This window comes from Buteo buteo, chromosome 26 (genome assembly GCF_964188355.1).
Source record: "Buteo buteo chromosome 26, bButBut1.hap1.1, whole genome shotgun sequence".
Lineage (NCBI taxonomy): Eukaryota > Metazoa > Chordata > Aves > Accipitriformes > Accipitridae > Buteo > Buteo buteo.
This window is the reverse complement of record NC_134196.1, coordinates 16,896,517-16,917,138: the sequence shown is the minus strand read 5'-3', so window position 1 is coordinate 16,917,138 and position 20,622 is coordinate 16,896,517. Positions and strand designations below refer to the sequence as shown.

The 20,622-nt window shown below is 44.3% G+C and overlaps 1 protein-coding gene across 3 annotated transcripts in view; it reads left to right on the top strand.

Moving 5' to 3' along the window:
• The first annotated feature begins 344 nt into the window (after window positions 1–344).
• RASSF3 (Ras association domain family member 3) overlaps window positions 345–20,622 on the top strand; it is a 53,832-nt gene continuing 33,554 nt past the window's right edge. Inside the window, exons 1-2 of one of the 3 annotated variants that reach the window (XM_075057816.1) lie at window positions 345–823; window positions 2,332–2,460. In XM_075057816.1, the coding sequence (XP_074913917.1) occupies window positions 695–823; window positions 2,332–2,460 (258 nt within the window). In that variant the 5' untranslated portion in view covers window positions 345–694. Of the gene's footprint in view, window positions 824–2,331; window positions 2,461–14,701; window positions 14,899–20,622 lie in introns of those variants that run through there. The other 2 variants (XM_075057818.1, XM_075057819.1) reach the window with 2 other exon arrangements.

The window sequence follows — 20,622 nt, the reverse complement described above, 5'->3', positions numbered from 1 at the left end:
CAGGGCCAGCCACCCACAGCAGCTGCGGGAATTCAGGGTTGTTACGGCTACCGGTGGCAAAGCTTAAATTCAAGGATTACCAGAAGAACAACACGGGAACGGCGTGCGGTTGTTTTGCCAGTGGTTATTTTTTAACAACTTTGTTCTTAAAGGCGCGTACGAAAGGGAACCCAGGTAGTCACCGGGGAAAAGTTCGGGAACTTCCTTCTTCAGCCAGCGCCCCCTCCGCTGCCTCGTTGCTTGTAATTAGCGAGGGGGTGCTGAGGTCCCAGCGCACGGCCGGGGGGGGCTGGGGAGCTCCAGCCCACGCCCGTGCTTTGATCTTCCGCCTCGCCGCCCCCCCCCCCCCGTGGCACCCAGCACCCGGGCTCGCCGTGCCGGCGGGACCCCCTCCCGCTCGCTCCGGGCCGGTCCGTCGGGCCCCCGGCGGCGGGAAGCGGTCGGCCCCCGCCCCCTCACCTGCTGCCCGGGGCGGGCGGGGCTCGGAGCGGCGCTGCCCGCGGAAACTTGTGGGGCAGGAAGGGAGCGGAGGGCGGGAGCGGAGCCGCCGCTCCTCCTCCTCCTCCTCCTGCGCCCCGGGGCCGGCGGCGCTGGGAGAGGAGCGGCAGCGGCGGGGCCCCATGCGGCGGCCGGGACGGCGCTCTCCGCCGCCCGGCCCCAGCAGCAGCAGCAGCAGCAGCAGCCGCCGCCGCCGATGACCTGGACCAGCAGCATGAGCAGCGGCTACAGCAGCCTGGAGGAGGAGGAGTCCGAGGAGTTCTTCTTCACCGCCCGCACCTCCTTCTTCAGGAGGCCGCCGGGCAAGAGCCGGGCCGCCCCGCAAGTAAGTGCCGTGCGCGGGGCTGAGGGGCGGCCTCGCTCCGCGGGGCCGCTGCCGCCGGGCCGGGCCGGGCCGCCACCCCCCCGCCTCCCTCCCTCCGGTCTCGGCCTCCACGTGTCCGCCGCCCCCCTCCCCCACGGGAGCCGCCCGGGCCCCGGGACGGAGCGGGGAGGGGGGCGGCGGGGAAGGGGCTCCCTCCCCGGGCTCGGAGCGGCGGCCGAGGGTCTCTGAGGAGGCGCCGCCGCCAGCTCCGAGAGCCCGCCGGCGTGCCGCGCTCGGAAGCCGGCCTGAGGGAGCCAGACGGCGAGTCTGAACCCCCGGAGCCCGGCGGGCTGGGGACGTGGTCAAAAATCACATGTTTCTGTGGTGAGTAACCGCGCTATCAGCCCTGCTATCGGCTGCGCGGGCAGCTCTCCGCTGGGGTACGGCGGGGTCGGCCTCCTCGCTCCTCTCGGAGCTCCTTTCGAGATGAATGACAGCCTCTTCAGCTGTTTTGTTGGCAGAGAAAGGCCCTCAGAAGTGTTTAAGTGTCTTGGTTTAAGCATTCAGGCTCAGGAAATCAACTGCAGGTGGGCTTTGAAGTGAAGAACTGATTAAAAACAAGGCAAAAACCCAAAACCAATTCTGTTTGTGGTCAGCATTGAAATTTCAGTGGAGGACCTCCGGGGCTGCAGGCGGAGTGAGAAGTGTTGGTGTGTTGAGGAAGCCTTGCCATGACAAAACCAGCCCCTAGGAGCAAAACTTGCATTAGGGATACAAAATGGAACAGTCCCTGTCCGATCCAGAGCAGTCATTAAACCATATAGGGTAAACCTCATGTTTCTTTAGCTAAGCAGTCCAGCCCCTCTCATTTTTTCTCTTCCCAAAGCGCAGGACCTCTTCCTAGAGGTGCTCTGTATCTTAGGAAACTATGAGCCAGTGAGCCTGTTTATGCTAGCTCTTCTTCCCCTGCTCCCACCAGTGTCTGTGGCTTCTCTCTCTTCAGCGCCTGTTTCTTTGTACAAACTTTTGGTGTTTTTTCCCCGCTGGACTTTGGTGTTGATATTACTGCTGCTATGGAGATCTAGTTATAAACTTGCTTGTCAAAGCCTGGGTACCTTGGGTGCCCTCTGGTCCACCCCTGGGGATTGTCAAGACCCATCGTTCATTGCCCATAGCTGTTCCTCTAGGCTATGTTGTGCTGCAGAAGGCCAACCTTGGTTTCTGTTTCTCTGAGGTTCTCCATCTGTTGTGCCCTGTTTGTGATTTGCTTAAAACTTAAGCCCTCTAACTGCCCCTCAGGAAACTCCTGTTCCCATTTAAGGAAGTGCACAGAGCTTTCTTGAGCTTCAGTTTCCTTTGCAAAGTTTGGCAGGGAGCCTGAGCACACCCTCTCCCTACACCTGAGCTTGGGCACCTTGTGCGAATAGGCTGGCACCAGCTCTTTATCAGGTCTTGGCTGCTGCCCCAGGGTGCTTCTCGCTGCACCCCTCCTCGGGGGTCGTCTTTTTCTCATCCATCTTGAGTTTCAGCCTCCCACTAACCTGAGGGACTCTGGAAGTTGGCAAGCCCTGCTGAGTGTCCTTGAACTTCATCTGCTAACCTATTTGGCCGGCGTTGGCTGCCACCTGGCCATTACAGAGGAGGACCACGGCGTGACGGTACTGTGCGAGCAGATACCTAGCTGCTGTCAGGCTGTGTGTAGTGCTGTGTGTAAGATGTGACAAGGCCCAGGTCTTGATACAGAGCCTAAAAACATACATGTGTCTTTATAACACTGTTGTATGAGTTGTCTTACTAAGTACTAGTTGTGTAAGTAGTAAATTGTGTAAACACATAAATTGCTGTATGTGATGTTAACATTTCCAAGCAAGGGGGGGATGGAAAAAAACCCTAGAATTTGATACTGTGCTTTAGTAATGTTTCCCAAAAGAATACTGCAGTGTGGTGCTGCAGGGTACGTGTTTAAGTATGTATTGAGTAGCCTGGAACAAATTCATCTGTATTGCTGACTCTGCAGCGTCAGAAATGCTCAGCTAAATGTTTCTAGTCATAAAGTTATTACCAGTTGCTCTGAGCTGCTGAGTTATAGAGGAAAGAAAAAAAAAACCAAAAAAAAACCCAAAACCCCAAACAATGCTGAATGTAGATTTCAACAGTCATGTGGCCAGTAAGAGTGAGTTTCCCCTTCCAGCAATAACAATCATAATAAGCCTCTTTGTACGGATGAGGATGTTACTTTTGGTTTGTATTTGAGGTTTAGTCAAAAAATGCATACTATGTCCCCTTGAGCGAAGAGAAAAGAGGGGAGCTGTTAGTTATTGTTTCTGTGTCTTTCTCAACTATACAGATACTGTTTTGCAATGTGGGCTGTTTTTTTTTTTCTTTTAGAAGACTTAAGTGCTGGCAATTACTTCTATCTCTCTGTCTTAGCTCCTTCTGCCCCCTTTCTCGTGGGGAAGAAATGGCTTAGAGCTTTTGGCTTGCAGCTGTGCCTGCAGAAAAATTCAATAGTAGTGTTTGGACTTGTTTTGTATGAATTTCCAAAGAAAAGACGGAAAAAAGGAAATTAAGTAGCTGTGTGAATTTTTGTTTTCCGTTGAATGGGGCAGGGGTGGGCTTGCTTATGTACCTCAGTTTCTGCAGCTAAGACAGGATTAATGGATTGATAGCAATTTTGGTGTAAAAATCTTATGAGGGTACCTTTGGGCTTTGCCTAAAAGGGCTTATCTTCTCTAGGGTGCTTCAAGGTTTGTCTCTTCCTCTCTCTCTACCACTTTTAAAAAATTGAAGCATAAAAACCATTATAGCGTATGACAGGCAGCATGGTGTTTTGGGGCCAAGCAGTGGCCCCAAAGCAATTTCTTAAGCAAGAAATACTTTAATCTGAGGGCAACGTGCATAAAATGCAGGCTGCTTTATGCTATGTGGTTGTTCATGGAAGTTTAGCTTTATTTAAGGTTTCCTATCTTCTGTGGCTGTTATAGAATTTAAGTATTGGAGGTTAGATTAAGCTCAGTGTGGGCCTGTTTCATGTTTGCAATGACTCATTTAATACATGAAAAAGGAGGAACTGTAAATATTTTTGTCCTGCCAGTGTGACTATTCATGTGAGGTAAAGTTATCCATGTGCATGGGCTTTTGCAAGATCAGACCCGTGCTTCTGTGTGATCAAGCCTTTGGAAATTGTCCATTCCCTGTAGATAAAATGCCAAAAGATGATTTGCAAACTTTTGAAAGCTGACCCTTTTCTCTCCCTCTTTCCTCCTGCCCACCCTGATCCTTTCAGGAAAAGTGAAAACAGTCGTGCCTGCTCCTACAGTATGTCGGAGGGATACACATCTTCCTGTGTGTTTTCTGCACTTCCCTTCCCTTCCCTTTGTCAGCTCTCTGTATTCTCCCACTTTGAACAGGATTGATGTAAATCCTTGCAATACTTCTCCTTTCTCAGGTGGCTTGATGGACAGTGGCTTTTCAAATGTTGTGGTTGGTGTGTGGGTTAGTTCCCAGCCTTGCTAAGCTCCTGTCTTCCCTGAGGATCACTGCAAACACTTGGGGACATCCCTGTGCTTGGTTTTGCCTGCTGTGAATTTCAGTGTCCCCCGTCCCTGTAGCTATAACAGTTAGAAACGTGAAAGAGATCTGTCTCTGTAACTGCCCATACACGTGAGAAGTCTGCGAGAGAGGACACCACTGTGCTTTGGAAAACACTGCTTCAAAAGCTGGTGGTGCTGTGAAGATCATGGATCGCAGCTGTTAGAAGAGGGCAAATCCTGCAGCTTGTATTCAGCATTTCATTGTGAATAGTTTGCATACAAAATGTGAGAGAGTTCTGCTTGGAGATATGAAGCTTGGCACTTGGATACTGCTCTTCTCTTCAAAGGAAAAAGCAACTGTGTGTTTATGCTCTGTTTTTCACCATTTCATACAGGGCTCTTCAAAAGTGCTTGCAGGAAAAATGCAGTTGCTTCTATTGGTAGTTTCCAGAAATGCATGGTTTCCTCCTGCACCCAAGAACATAATCATTGCCTCGCTGTCAACTGCGACCCTTCCCCATCTGAAATTTGATTTCCCCCTCTCTCTTCCCCTTAACTGGTCTCGGTCTTCACAGCTTCCAGGCCTGCCATCTTAGTTCCTTCCCCTGCACCCGCACCCCGTGTCCCCTGCCATTACATTGTTTTTGTGGCCGTCTTTTCTGCACATCAGTGGAATTTGCAGGTGTGGTAATGGGGGTGGGAAAGGAAGTTCGTAAAAAAAGCTGGAAATGGAAAGCAGATAAAAGAGCAGAGGAGGTATCAAGGGGAGAGGCAAAAGGCAGAAGGTGAAAGTCTCATCCCTAACTTGTCCTGGCAAGGTAACCAGCCATCATTCCACTGTTGGAAGAGGAGCTTTGCCGGCAAAGGTGTAGCGCACTTTTTTTTTTTTTTTTTAAAATGGGTGAGCTGGTGCAGCTGTGAGAAAGTAGACAAATTTCTGGGTGCAGAAGCCCTTTTTTAGGTCTCTTCCATGTGAATTTGCACAGTGGGTCAAGGCATTTCATTGAGAGGACGAGAGACAAAAAAAAAGCATTTTATTTGGGAAGAAAACAGTTTCTAGGGGTAAAACACAATTTGTAACTGCTCAAGTCTAGTTAGGATGGCTTTGTGTTACCAGTGTCCGTTTATTAATAAAGTTTCATGTTTTGGCTGTTACAACTCTTCCTGGGTTTCCTTTCAGTAACATTCCCCAGGGAAAATGGCTCTCCTGACTACCAGAACAAATGAGGCTTCTAATTATAGACTTGCTTTGGAGCCAAAAAGTTTAGGTTTATGTTTGATGTGTAGTCATGAAACTTATTTAAAAAAAAAACAAAAACCAAAACCCTAAAAATATCCAGTAATGTTTCATTCTTTTTTGTTTTAAATGCATCTGGCAGTCAGTGAATATTATGGGGTAAACATTGTCGCAACTGAAATACTTGAAAGTTAAGAGTTGAAGGAATGAAGCGGGGTAGAGATTGTGTCTATTTTAAGCCCATGTCACTGTTGGGAGTAAACTAGCGGTCCTCATTTTGTGTTTCTGCCTCACTTGTGTCTCGGGAGTGCCTGATGTGGTGTGTGTGCGTGCGTCTGTAGCTTGGAGGAGTGTGGTGGCTGTTTTGGGGTGAGCTCCGAGTCCCCTCCTCGTGTCTGAAAGCCTCTGGAGGTGAGATGAGATTTACATGCTTTGCAGAGGACACTGATTGGTGTATACTGGTTTATCATTGCAGTTGGTTGTTAGAATCATCAGTTTAAATTTTGGGGACTTAACTATATGAAATAGTAACTCCTTGCACACAAAAACTTAAGAAACAAGTTTAGGAGAGATAGTTTAACATACTGTCTCAAGAGGAATTCAAGTCACTAAAACATCTGATGAGTGCTGTTAACATTCAGCAATTTAAGTGTCATGAGCGCAGCAATAGTGGCAGGTAGTATTCAGACTAGGTGACTGACTCCTATCTTTCCACTTTTTTCTTTAGTCTATTGTATTAATACTATACTAGGTGTATCTCCAGCAGTTGCTTATCTGTTAGCATAAACTTCTGGAGCACCAGCAATGTATGACTAGCTTTGTTATTGACATTTGTTTGAATATCACCAAATAAACACAGGATTTTTTTTTTTCCTCCTTTTATTTGGAGAAAAAAATACTTTGATTCACCTATCTGAGTGTTGGAGTACAGCAGCTAGGCTTCTGACTGGAAAGATCAGGAGTACCTAGTGTGTATGAGTGTTTTGTGATTTAAGTGATGTAATTGAGTTGGGATAATCCTGTGGCTTTAAGTGCAAAGGCAGAAGGGCAGAACTGCTGAAGCTTTGAACTTTCACTGAAGTCAGAAAGTATTGGGCACCTATAGCCTTATGGTCCAACATCTTTAGGCTTAGGCTTCTTTAGACACATGTGAATAGACATGCAGACACAAGGAGTTTTTAACTGAAGAGTCTGGTGAATTCAGGGAAGTGTTCTGTAGAGCTACTGAGCTCAGGATCCTCTGAATACACTAGAGATTTAAAAAACCCCATAAACAGCTACTGAAGGAGGGAATTTGGTACCCCATTTTCACGATCTCTTATTTAAACTGTAGATCTGTGTGTAAGAACAATATCAGAATAACCATTTTGGAAGAGGTTCTTGCTGGCTAACATTTAGCCACCACAAGAGCAAAATTATGAAGAAAAACTGAAGTAAAAACTGATACTGCAGTTTGTCCCTTGTGTAAAAAGCCAGTGGCACCAGTGTTGGATTAATAGTTGCAAATAAACTGATTAACAGAGGATTTTGGATGAAGTGCTAGATCTGTAATGCAGTGTTTGCTTGGTGACAGTATACTTGTGAGCCAAGCCAAGCTCATCACTAAGAGAGAAGTGAGAGTGACACGTCTCTGTTGTTCAACTCTCCTCATGGACGGGCAGCTAAGGCCCTGGGGACTTCCACAGACAGTGTGTTGGGCCAGGCTGTTCAATATGTACTGCACTTTCCTCCCAGGTAGAAATAGTAGGGGTTTTATGTATGTGTGCTTATATACACTCACATTAAAAAAAAAAAAAAAAAAAAAAAAGAAAAGTGTGTGTGTTTGGAAAAAAAACCAAAACAAAACACAACCAAAAACCCCCAGAAACCCACACCAACCACAACCACCCCCCCAAAATAAAACCCCAACCCACCCACCTACACAGATTTGTACTTTTTGAGACCAGCATTCAGGAAAGGTTTTAAAATCAGCATGTTCCACAGACTTTAGGGTCGTGCCCTGATGGGACTGAAGCTGTCATCCTCTGCAGTTCCAGTGCAGTGCTTACCTGACTAGGATATTGTCCAGCTTTTGTATGTGTTTAGGTGCCTGTAACAAAGTCCACACGTGTCTGTAGACAGGTATGAATTGACTTGGGATGAGTAATTGCTGCTTTCCTTCGTTTTTTTGGCGCACTTGCTCTTTTGTGAGGTTGATGAAATACTGCAGACAGTTTTGAGGAGAGCGCTTCCTATGCAGACATGTATTTGGCTATGCTAAGTAGCCACATGTGATTTATGTAGCAATTAAGATCACTTTCTAGTTACTCATCTGTGTGTGTGCTGGAGAGGAATTTGTGTTCCTGTATACAGAGGAATCTATGCTGTGCTGAAAATAATAGTAAAAGCGGCAGTGGTTCATCTGCCTCAGAGGAAGCATCAAGTGTTAATGTTGGGTATGTAGGAGTACTTGGTGTGCTGGTTGTCAGCTTCTCCATCTCGCTCTTTACCCACTAAGTAATTGTGGAAAATGCTGTTTGCAAGTGTGTTTCTTTTAGAAATTATATACAATAATACAGTAGGGGCAAATTATGAAGGCAGTTGTCTGTAATCTTTTATAGTTATCCCTGTTGTCCATAATTACAACTGCTTATCTTGTGTTCTGTCTCCTAATTGATCCGAGGTGTGATCAAGTGCATGGACACACAGTCTAACCACGCTGTACTTTTCCTCATGGTGCACAGTCCTTGTATCTTGTGTTTGCAGTACCTAATCAATATGGTCCCTCTAAAGCCTGGTTAGCAATAATAAAAACTGAAGATCAAGTTCTGCTCTGACTGAAGACGGTAGTTTGCTAAAGAATTAAGTGCTTAATCTTATTTCCACTGAAGCAGGGATCCCATGATTTGGCTTGTCCCCCTGAAGAAAAGTTTGGGATAGATCAAGTTTGTTAATACTGCAAAAGTAGATTAACACCTTTATTGATGGCTAATAACCTCTATGGTAGAGGACTTCCTCTCAGTGACTTGTAAACATAGTTGTGCCTAGGATCACACTAGCCTGTAAACTTGGAAGAGTTTAGTTCAGATGTTTTGTTTGGAGCATTACTTTTCTTTCTTTTACTGAGTTGCTCTCTTCTGAAGAATTCTGCTTCTCAGGAACAAAACCTGCTCATCTTGCTGTTCTGTCCACCAGCAGCTTGATTTAGTGTGTTCATTTATAGATACATAAGCTAAGATTATGGAAGTCTTTTTGTTCACAGCTACTCATTTCATTGCAAAATATCTTTATGGTTCGTCTGAGAAGCATCTAGTAAAGCTGTATAAACTCTAGGAACTGCACTAGGGATTTCAGCATGACCCATAATGCTTACATGTACAGAAACTGGCATATTCTTTGGCACTGCTTAAAAGATTAAGAATATGGTGGCTGTGTGTTGCACAATGGGAGAACTGACCTGCATTGTTTGTTCTAATGTCTGAAATGAGTAAGTTCAAGGCTCAATGCTGTGGTGAGATCAGCATAAGAGTCAGTGCAATTTTTTTCACAACAGATGTAATTTGAACTACTGTATTACAATTTTTTATTATGTTATTGATGTGTGCAAAGATTTTGTAGTATAGGCATAGACAGGCATCTTGTGTTATCCTTTATGAAGGGTAAAAAACAAAACCCTTTTTTTGTGTTTCTGGTTAGCTTACTAGTAGTAGCAAAGTTGACGTGTGGCAGGTGACCTAGGCTGTGCCTAAAGTGCACAGCAGGTGTGCGCTGTAGCCAGCGGCAGGAGCTGATCCCCCACCTGTCCAGACTGGTGACTTAAAGACTGGGCAGCTCCTTTTTTTGTTACTGTGCGTTTGTGTTTAACTTTGAAAAGCAGTGGGGAGAGAGTGTTCCTGCAGAAGTATTTCTGGATCTGTCAGGCTAGACTGTTTAACCTAAGTCTTGAAGACCAAGGAACAGAAATATGAGCAGGAGAAAAGTTCATTTTAATCCTGTCAAACATGCAGGCTCCCCATTTCCAGCAGCAGGAGTACCTGTGGTCCAAAAATTAGACCCATGTGATGGCTCTTTTTTCATGATATAGTACAGGGGTAAATGCCTCAGTAGGTGATGCTCCTGAAAGTTGCTGAAATCCTTAACTCTGCATGAGACATGGACCTGGCAGCTAAAGGCTTGAAGTAGGTGTTGCTTTCATATTTGATAGTTAAGAAATGGAGGAGGAGGAGGAGAAGGAAGGAATCTTTGTGTAGAAGACTTGCTCCATCTGCTGCAGGATGATAGAAAGGAGCAATTATCCGCTGCTGAGAGCAAATTGGAGCAAATTAACCAGGTTGCATTAGAGGCATGGTAAAAGTCTTATTTGAGACAGGGAGTTGATTTGTGACTTGATTATCTTTCAGGAGCTCTGACTGAAAGAATAAAAAAAAAGTATTAATCTGTCCTGCTGTAAGTGTAGGCTGAAAAATGGCATGTTCATATTTCCGCACCAGGGAGTGATATCTTGTGTCCCATACAAAAATGGACAGTTTAATCAAAAGTTCATACTTGGAGCAGTTGCTGCATCGGGTGCCTATATACAAACGCTGGCTGCAGAAGAACACCAGACACCGAGTTGGGGAACATCACTTGTGCAGGCAACCTGATGCGAGCAGTAACCAGACTCCCATGTAATCTGCACAAGAGAAGTCCGCTTTATTAAGGAGAACTTGATCTTTCCTTAAAGAAATATTCCTCTGGTCATGATACTCTCAGCTTTCATGGAGCTTAACTTAACATCTTACTTTTCTTATGCAGTGTCTACATAAACTGTAGCCTTGTAACTCTAAAATCTTGTTTTCTTTATTTAGAAGTGTTTCTAAATCTTTGAGCTAATTTTGATGTAAAATCTAATATTAAGGACAGTTTGCAGTTTTTGCATGAGTTAGCAGGTCGGGTTAAAATAAACCAAATCCTAGGAGTACTTAACTTGATATTCAGGGGCCCTTTAGTTGTTGAATTAAGGGAACACCTTTTTCCCTTCAAAGAAATTGCAGTGTGGGGTGATGACTAATGACAGGAGTCTTAATCAACGCCTTCTATAATGAAAACAATTTAGCTGCTCTTGGAGAGCCCAGAAAATGGATCTCAGCACCTAAGTGGATGGATTCACAGCAGCGAGGTAAGATATTCTCACAGAGTGGGACCATTGCAGAGTTCAAAGGCTGTACTATCTTTTTCTGTTTGCTAATATAATTTAGTTATTTCCCTGGGGAAGTGACTCTTAAAATATTACTGAATTTCTTTAGTTACCTTTTAATTCATTGTAGTGGTAAGAGACTACTGCATGTACATATGGCTGGTTGAGAAGACAGCATTAGATCATCACATTATTTTCAACTGCATTTTTCTGTTCTCATTGAATCTACAGTTGAATTAATTTATGTAAAGAGTTGCCTTTCTTAAGTTGGTTTTGGGCTCCATTGCTGACAGTATGTAAAGAATTATTCCTGAACAGAATATTCAGGATTCCTACCCCCCTTCCTTTTTCTTCAAGGTCCTGGCCAAGTGAGAACCTGTTTTATTCTTTGGGTACAAATTACTTTCCTTTTTCCTTTTAGTCTGAGACTGACTTGCGCTGCTGTTGTTTGTAACGGAATCGCTGACAAATCTAAATACCTTCTCTCAACATTCTCTATATCAGCTGCAAAGTATTGCTTTGGGGTCTGATTTGGCCTTCATGGGAACAAGTTTGTTTTCATAGAATTTGAAAAACGGTATTAGTGTTCAGCTGACCATGTGATCCACTTCTCTGAACTTTTGTTGGTCCCTTGCTTGCCTAGGAGGTATTTTTACTGCTTTTTAAAAAATATAATGCTGGCAAAATAAAGTTCAACTTGCCTAAACCCACTGTGTTTTAATTGAAGTATACTAAAGAGACTATCTTCTACAAGTTTTTTAATTCTGTGCTGTAAGTTGCAACTTTATTATTGAGAAAATATCCAGTAGACTGTTATCAAAGAGCAGAAGAATTGGGAGAATGCCCTTATTGCTAGCTCAAGCCTGTCTGCAAGGGGACTTCAAGAGGTGATTTTGGCTGTGGGATTTCTGGCTTTTTGTCACCCTCATCAAAATTCTTGATCTGTAAAATGAAGCAGACAGCTTGTGCTTAGTACAGTAAGATTTTTATATTCTGGATTAGGCTAGGTGCCAATTAGCCAGCACACAGTGCAGACAGTTCCTACATCTTAGACCTGATCACAGCATACATAACATTATCCTAAATAAATGCCAAGTATTTAGCTGACAAAGAGAACCAGTGATGCTTCTTAAGTCAATGGATGTCAAATCAAAGTGGCTCTGTTGCTAGTGGAGCATATTGCATCAGGATTTCCTCTTTGGTTTATTAAACCATAGGGTATTTGTGGTTGCCTTGGTTTTGTGATGGCAGGTTTGTTATAAAATGCAAGAGAAATAATTCCTGGTATACACCTTTCTCGAGTTCTTATTGAGAACGGAACTGTCTGTAAAACAATAACCCTGTAGAAGTGCCCAGCTGTCAGAAGATCAAGTAAGTTGGCTTGAAACGTGGCAGGTGGTGTAATACAAATTGGTTTGACTTCTCTTTGATCACCAAATTGCAGTGAGGTTCCTGGGAGGTTAATCCTGGGTTTTTGTCACAAAAACCCCTGCTTTGTGCTCACCTGTGCCTGAGATGAACTTGTGAAGTGTGTTTTCAGTTGGTGAAGTTATTGGCAGTACTGTTTTGTTTTGGCTCACTCCTGTTGGGTGTCCTTGGTTCTCAAGTTGCTGTTACTGTGTCCCCCAATGGCAGCAGTGGTTGGACATGGAAGCTTTTGGGAGGAGTGTTGCGCCTGCTGAGCTGAATCCTAGGAAAGAATGCATTTTCTTCTCTTGATATGCTATCCTGGAAGTGGTCATCCTACTTGTGGGGACTTCAGGGACTCTTCTAGCAAAGACTTTTGCTGTGATGGCTGTAGGAAGACTGGCGTTTTGGATATCCAAACTGTAGTTCTATTGCTTCTCCTACAACTGAGAGGTGATAAGATGTGCCTTAATACGAAGGTCAGAGGATTTAAATGTTACAGATAATTTCAATAGAACAGAAGTTACAAAACACCTTTAGTATCTTTCTAATTGTCTTCTGCTTACAGCATGCATTTTCCCAGTCATGGGCAAAAATGATTAATAGAGTTATATCACAGGTTATTTCATTTTATGGATAGAGTTGATGGGTTTGTCTGAGTTGACAGCTGCTTTTGATTCAGTTACATGTTCACATGATGTGAGGCTTATCTCAAGATGGGGGAACATGATTGTTTATACTGTGCTAAAAGGTTGATATTATGTGAAGTGAAACATCAAAGCAGTTTCTAATGCTCTGAACTTTAAAACTCACAGCTGATTTAATTAAAAAATAATTAAAAGGCACATCTTTCCCCACCCCTAAATACAGACCCCAAATATTCTTCAAAGCATATTTGATTTTAATGATTTAGTGATTTCCTCCTTGAGGCGTTTTTTAAGTTACCACTGGAATATGAAGATGTAGCTTTGAGTTGTGACGATAATAGACCATTAGTGAAGTAGGTGTTCGCTTCAAGATGGTAAAATGGCGTGTTCTGTGAAAATAGCTTGGTATTGCAAAAATAAAGTCATAAACCTAGTGATTTTTCCTGTAACAGCCGAAGTTGGTAGCAGACTTCTTTTTCTAATGATTTATAGCTCAAAACAGCTCGTGAAGCAGCTTGGTGAAGTACATAGTAAGGATGTTGGTATGCCACCCTTGCTTTTTTATTTTTTCTTTATTTTTCTCCCCCTCTCCCACCTTTCCTTGAATTTTGATCAAGGGTGCTGCGTCAAAATGAGTTTGGTTTTAGCTAGGCCTTTATGGCCAATGCTGGAAAAATCTTGTAATATATTACAGCTTTTACTGAACTATGTAGTTGTGAAAACGTTATGTGGAGAATTCAAGATGGGAGCTCCATGCTGTGTGTCTGGATTTAACCTCTTATACAAGTAGTAACCTATATGTTTTAATCTTCAGAGACAGATCTGGAAGATACAGGGGAAAAAAAAAAATCTTTCAGAAGGCATTTCACATTTGGTAGCGATTGTGTCAGAAACAAAAGGCAGCAGAGGAGTATTTATTATTATAAGGATTATAATATATAATAACAGCAGCATTGTTAGTACTAGCATTGGTATCTCATTATCTTGAAGGTAGGAGCATTACAGTGTGCTAAGCGCAATCATTAGAAACATGGTGCCATTCCCTGGATGTGGGAAGGAATTGCTTTTTTTAGGTTCTTCCAGAGATCCGTTCTCGTTCTTCCCTGTCCCCTCACTATATGCTGCCAAATGAACCTCAGTTATGCCCTCCTAGAGAAATCCAAACTTTGATCTGACTGTTCCCAACAAAGGCAAGCAAAAAAGTTTGAAATTTGGCAGGGATGTGCTACTGAAATTCTGAGCTGCAATTGGATCCCATTCTCTTTTCAGACGTGTACCAGGATGTACTTCCCTGGGCAGTGCTTGCTCTGTTCCCTCTTTTTGTTCTTCTCACGGTCTCAGTGCATGCTCACAAAGAAGTCTAACTCTGGTATAAGTTGTTACCCACATTAGTTATTGGATTGCTGATCCACGCAAGCTATCTGTAAATAGGTAGGTAGTGTTTTCTTTTGGGTTCATGACTTCACCATACTCCACTTTCATTGAAGCACATGTGTACAAAACATTTTGGTGAGAACATGGTAAACTAAATACTAAACACAAGTTGGTTCATGAGATGTAACTTATGTCAAAACACAAGCGTGGTGCAACTTACAGTACTCTGGACACTTTGTAGAGGGTGCTGAGCACAGCCAGGTTTCCAGTCTTCTAGATTTATCCTATGAACCAAGAGGAACAAGCAATGTCTCGCAAGGTAGAACACAAAGGGAGTATCATGGAGCAGTTATCCTACTTCCATTGGTCGTGCCCTGTAACATCCCAGCCACACACCTACAAGGTGGATGGTCTGAGGCTGTTTTAGAGCGTGGCTGCCGTCGCTTGAGCAGAGGGTGTGGTTCCACTGCAGATTCACTTTAAACTAATTAGTTTTTTGCCAGATGCCTTCCTTGATCCAGATCTCTGTGTGGTTGCAAGAGGAGCAGTTCTGGTGCTAGAGCAGATGGAGGAATGTGCAGATGGGGAGGCTGACAGGGAGGGTGGGACCTCAAGAAGCCCTGTCTGGGCTTGGCTTACCTTGCGGAGCTGCGCTTTGGGAGGAAGAGCCTCAGCAGATGGTGCAGTGAAGACAGGCCTTAGAGCATTTGGACAGATTTCTCAATTGGATAGAGATGCTACAGGTAAGCAGAAGGTGGAAAAGTCTGGTCTTTTTGGTTTTGTATGGGTTTGGTTTGTCTCTCTCTTTTTTTAATTAATAACACTTCTGAAAGGAGATAAGCAAGGAGAAAGCAGTAGAAATTGCTTAATGGAAAAAATAGTTTGTGCTTTAGTATCTGGCAAAGTAGTGCAGCAAATAGGATTGCAGTGTAAACCTTGGATTTACTTGAGATTCCTGATTTAAAAAATACATGCATTTGTGTATTTCTAGCTCTTTGTATTTTCTGTGGCTTTAGAATCCTTCCTTAATTGTTCCCTGTAACAGGTTTTACAGGCCAGTTCATCCATCTAGGGAATAAAGTTGAGGGCATTATTTTAAACAAATTGAAATGTATTTTAAATGTTATGCCACACCAGAAGGTAACAGCAGTCTTTCCTGTACCTTGACTAGCTTCAGTCTCAAGTAGTTATAAGAATTTTCCACTGCAAGTGTGAGCCTGTTAATGGCAATCAAGTCTTAGTCCTTTGCTTGCTTTTTAAAACTGCAGTAAGTTCCTTTGCTTGCCAGTTTTGAGAGAAGGTTGGAAGGGATTTATTAATGTTTGACAAATGCGTGATTGGTATCTACTTTCATGCCACTTCATAAAAAGTTTCACAGCTGAAACTATCTGCCTGTGGTAATTATTGCAGTAATCAACCTTGTGCCATGATGTTACTTTGTTATTTTGGGCTTTATTGGTTATGGCATGACAGTTACTGCTGTTTTCATAAGTGTAAATATAGGCAGCTTTTTGGACACCATGACTGCTTAAGAGGAAGAAAGTATCTTTTACTGGATGGAAGACATAGAGAAAGGCAGGTGAAAAAGAAGCTACAGCAAGAGAAGAGGCAGCTCCTCTTGGCGGGAGGTCTTGCTCAGCTGTTGGACCACTGGAAGAAGAGAAGGCTGGGCTGTGCACACCTCCTGCCTTTCCCTAGTCATGAAATGGGAACATTTGAGTGTCCTGACTCCTGACTGTTTCAAAGTTTATTTTGCTCATTTCAAAGAGGGAGAGCATCACCTGATAAGTTTCTGGACAAACTGGAAGGCAATGTCACTGCTCTTTTTTTTTTCCTCTCTCTTTCCCTGCCCCCCCCCTTCTTTTCTTCTTTCTTCTCCCCCCACAAGACCAGCAATGAAAAATAGGACAGAACTCAGATGAGTAAGGCACTAATATAGTCAGGATCATGGTAAATAGCAGAGCTGTGTATGCTATTAACATAAGGAAAGTACAAAATTGAAAAAATATATAAAATGATACCTCATCATTTGGCAGGTTAGATCTATTTTTTTTAACCTTGGTTGTCTTTATTGTGCGAGACAGGAGATGTTCCCTCCCTTCCTTGTTCTCTTAGATCTTTCTCTTACAAGTGTATGAATCTGCTTTGGGTACTTTGTTAAAACAAACAAAGAACAAGTATGGACGGCTACCAGGGGACTGGGTAGCACCAGCAGGAGCAGAAGGACCAAAGCCTGACTGACATAGCTGAGACCTGAAAGCATTTGGCAGTTTGAAGGCAACCTCTTCTTGTAATAGTCTCTGAACTCAGCCCTTAGATGAATGCAATGCAGTGGGACGCTGAGAAATGGGTATAAATATTTAGATTTATGTACGATGAATTTTGGTTTTGCCAATTAGTAATGTCCCTTAGGAATTAATTGCAAAGTCTCTTGTGTTTTATTGAGAGCTGGAAGAGGGAGGAATGACCGTCAGCAGCCATTGGACTGGAAGAGCATGTGTGTGTCTGGCCCTCCGGGGACAAGGTGTGTCCTGGGCAGGGCGAGGAGACCGGGGGAAATCGTGTGGCCGCTGTCTCTTCCTTCTTCCCTGGCTCAAAGCTGCTCTCTGTGTAGCACCTACATGAAGAGTTAAACATCTACCCTGAGCAAAGGGGATGATGTGAGCAGAGGTAAGAAGCCCCTCGCGTGCTCCAGCCTGCCTGTGTGGCTGTGGCTGAGCCTCCGCTCCCAGCGGGCTCTTCCCCCGTCCCAGTGCAGTGTGCCAGCATTAACAGGGCAAGAGGCTGGGACAGGGGGTTGCTGCCATGGCCTGGGGAAAAGGAGGCTATCCCTGCTCTCCAGAGAGTTCTGTCGTGAGCTGGGTGGGGGATGAGGCATCTGTACAGCCAAGCTGCCTGGAAAGAAGGGGCGAGCCCCGGGTCGCCTTCTGTGTGGGTGAGGGATGCTGGGGCTGAGAGGAGATCGTGAGCCCTGTAGTTTGGGCGTTCCAGCGTGCTTTGGTTAGTGGTGTGGGGAGCTGGGCAGGCGGTGTGCCAGGCCCTGTATCCTGGGCGAGAGGAGTCCAGAGAGCTGAACAGCAAGGAGAAGGATGGCCCAGGTTGCTCCCACTGGGAACTGGAGTGGAGGTTTGCACAGACACTGGGTGCTGTGGGTAGTTAACAGGGCTGGCGGCCAGGTGGAGGTGGTGGCGTGTGTTGCAGCGGTGCAGGTGATGGGTTGGCAGGAGCTCTGAAGATGAACGGTGACCTGATCTGGAAGGAACTGTGAGTCTGTGCTATACAAACAGTGATGCTTATGAGAGCAGCTTATGTATGGAGAAAGGTGTGCGGGGTTTTTTTGTCTTTTCTTCCACCGCCTGTTTTGTTTTCTTTGTCTGTCAGGACTGGCTGGACTGGCTTTGAGCCGATACCATCAATTCAACCTTCAGTACTTTGTGTGCTTTTAAACCTCTTACTTCATGGCTGTGATGCCTGAAGAGATCACAAAACAATACCTGGCTGCATACAAATGCTTTTCAGATTATTATCGATACCACTTACCAGACTTCTGTTAAGCAAGCCTGTTTGTAAACACCGGTATACTGGGTAATTATTAACTGTGAATCCCACCTTTTTGGCTGCTATTCTTTTGGAGATTTGAAGATGGTTGCTGATAAATGGACAGGTGGTTAAAATACTTGTCCAAGCCGGAAGTCTAGCAACCACAGCCTAATGCTAGTCCCTTAACTTCCTTTGCAGGATGAAGCTGATACAGTTAAGATGTAGTTTGAGACTGAATTTGAAGCTCCTTTTATCAGAGCGTGACTGCGCCGGGAATCCAACTGACTTTCTCCAGCAGGCTTTGGGATACTTTGGCTGTTCTCTAGAGAACTTGTTTGAAAGTAAATGTAGAAAGCAGGATTTTACTCTCCCCCTCCCCCCTGCCCCAAGTTAACACAACAGATACATGAAGTATAACAGTATTTAAAATTTGGGTGTTGACATACAGTGATATTGTGTGAAAGTGGGTGAGAGACTGAAATTTGTAAAGCTGCTGTTTACTAATTGCACTTTTGTATTGCGCCTTTGCCAATAAAAAGAAAAAAGTGCATCATTTAATTTTTGGCTAGACAGACAAATGCAGACCGGTTGCATGGAAGTGTTTGCTCTGGCACCCTTCATTGCATATGAGGGTCTTTGCTTATGACCTGAATTCTGGGAAGGTGTCCAAGCTCTGTGCACACTGAAGTGCTTATCTCTTGAGGTTTTTTTATTCTTTTGCACAACAGAATACACAGACCTACTTAGCAAATGCCCATGCAATTATAGCTCTGTGTCCCATTTCAAATTCTCCACACCGCTCCCTGCTGCAAAGGCTATGCAATTAAAGCTCTCCTTCCAAGGAGGTCTTGTTCTTTGGTTCCAGTTTGTTCTTTTGCCTTGAACCTTGATGGCGTCTCTTTTTTTTCCTCTTAATTTGAAAATGTTCTGTGTTAATGATACGACTTATTTTCAAGGTGACTCGTCATCTTACATTCGTCTCTGGAGGAAAAATTAGTTCTCTGAGCAAAATAAATTGTATTCTGTTTTTATTTGAATACTTACACAACTTACAAGAGTGCATGAGGAATTTCTGCTTTGTGCTTTTGTGTCCACGCTACCAATGTAACAGTAGCCTCTTGCAAGAAGCTCCAAGAGTGGTATTTCTGAAACTCTTAAACTTCCTTTTCATTGCTGTAAGAGAGTCATGTGGCATTAACAGATCTGTAGCATTTGTGCAGAGCCCTTGGCTGGTGTCTGAGGATGTTGGAAGCTGTGCATGGCACAGGTAGAAGCATGGGTGGTAGAAATATGAGTGTGTTTGTGCTGTCTCTCAAGGTAGTGTGTAGCTGTTTCAAAATCAATCGTTGCTCTGGTGGAGGTATAACTGAACACAAAACCTATCCTGACTTGCTGCTGGTGGAAGGATCTTAAAACTATCCTGGCAGCCCATTTCTAGCTGGTTCCCGCAGAAGTGAGACTACTTGCAATCTTTCCATTCCCTCTCCTAAGCTTAGGTAACATGTTGACTAGGTCTCACAAAGCAGTGGAAACGTGCAGGTACTGAAGCTTCTACAGATCTTCAGTAAAGCTGTAAGCAGGTTTTGCAGACAGACCCTGCTGGTGCTCCGGCCAAAAGAAAGGCCAGCAGTGGGAACAGATGCCATTGGAGGCATCAGGGCAGCCACTCAAAAGAGAAGGTCTGTAATCCATAGGAGGGAAAAGAACTTCAATCACAACTTGCCCCTTTGTAGCCATCCATGTGAAAATCTTGTGCAGTTTAGTTTACAAGTAGGTTGTAAGCAAGAAACCAGGCTTTGTTAGTTCCTTTGCATGCAAACCACTTGGGTTTTTTTTGTTGCCCTTTCAGAGGCTAATGGAAGAATTTCCAGTATTAAATGGAGCTGATGCTGTCCCTGACCTTGGGTCATTTGAGTCAAAATGTTTTTAGAACAGCCTTGCTTTTTTAGAACAAAGGAGGACCTGGAAGTTTTGAAAAGTTGTGTAAATAAGACTGTTTGTATGGCCTGCAGCAGCTTGGACTCTATGGCAGGGACTATAGCAGGAGCATTGTTTTACATTTCTGTTCTGGCTTGCACCTCCAGCCCCTTCCTCTGCCTTCCCTCTGGCGTTGGTGGCACCCTGTGAGTGCTCCCTGTGGGGAAGGGAAATGGGTTGTGTCCATTGCTGCTGACTGAGGCTGTGCGGTTGTCAGTTCTGTGTGTTTATCTAGAGAGGAGTAAGCATCCTACGTGTGTTTACTCTTACACTGTTGTTTGGCATAGTTCAGTTCTTGCCCTAGACAGTCCAGGGTCTGCCTAGTTAAAGAAGGCAATCTGCTTTTAACTGAGAACAGCAGAGAGCTGTGAATGCTCCCAGTGAAGGAGACTTGGCATTAGCTTTTCCCTGGACTTTGTGTATTTATTGCAGTACAGAGGTTACCCCTTTACCTCCTTTCCCTTTGGAGTGGCAGATACTCGAGCTTCCTTCCCATCCCCCAGTTGTGCCTCTCAGCCCTTGCTCTTCTGAGATGAAGTGCTGCAGGACCTCCTTCAAAGGGCTTTTTTGGCTGGGAAGCTCCTGGGCTAGCTGTCCTCCGCAGCGGGCCTGTTCTGTATTCTGGCAGGATTATGAATGCCTGCTTTCCACTAACTGTTCCTATCACAAGACACAGATAAAAATGGACAGATACATCTTTAATGAATTTATAAACCTCAAAGGATTTGGCTTTCTTTTAAAGCAGGCATCTGGCTTTCCATCCCATGCTTTGGCTTCCCTTGGTTGCTTCAGAATCACTGTGTGCTCCTTCCCTCAGCTCTCACAGCACAAACCTTTTGCATGGTATTGGAAGTTATTTCTAATGAGAAATGGGATTTTGAAATGATTTTTAGAAGTGAGGCAATTTGTTTCTACAGAACTAATTTTCTGGAACAGCTTAATCTGTTAGT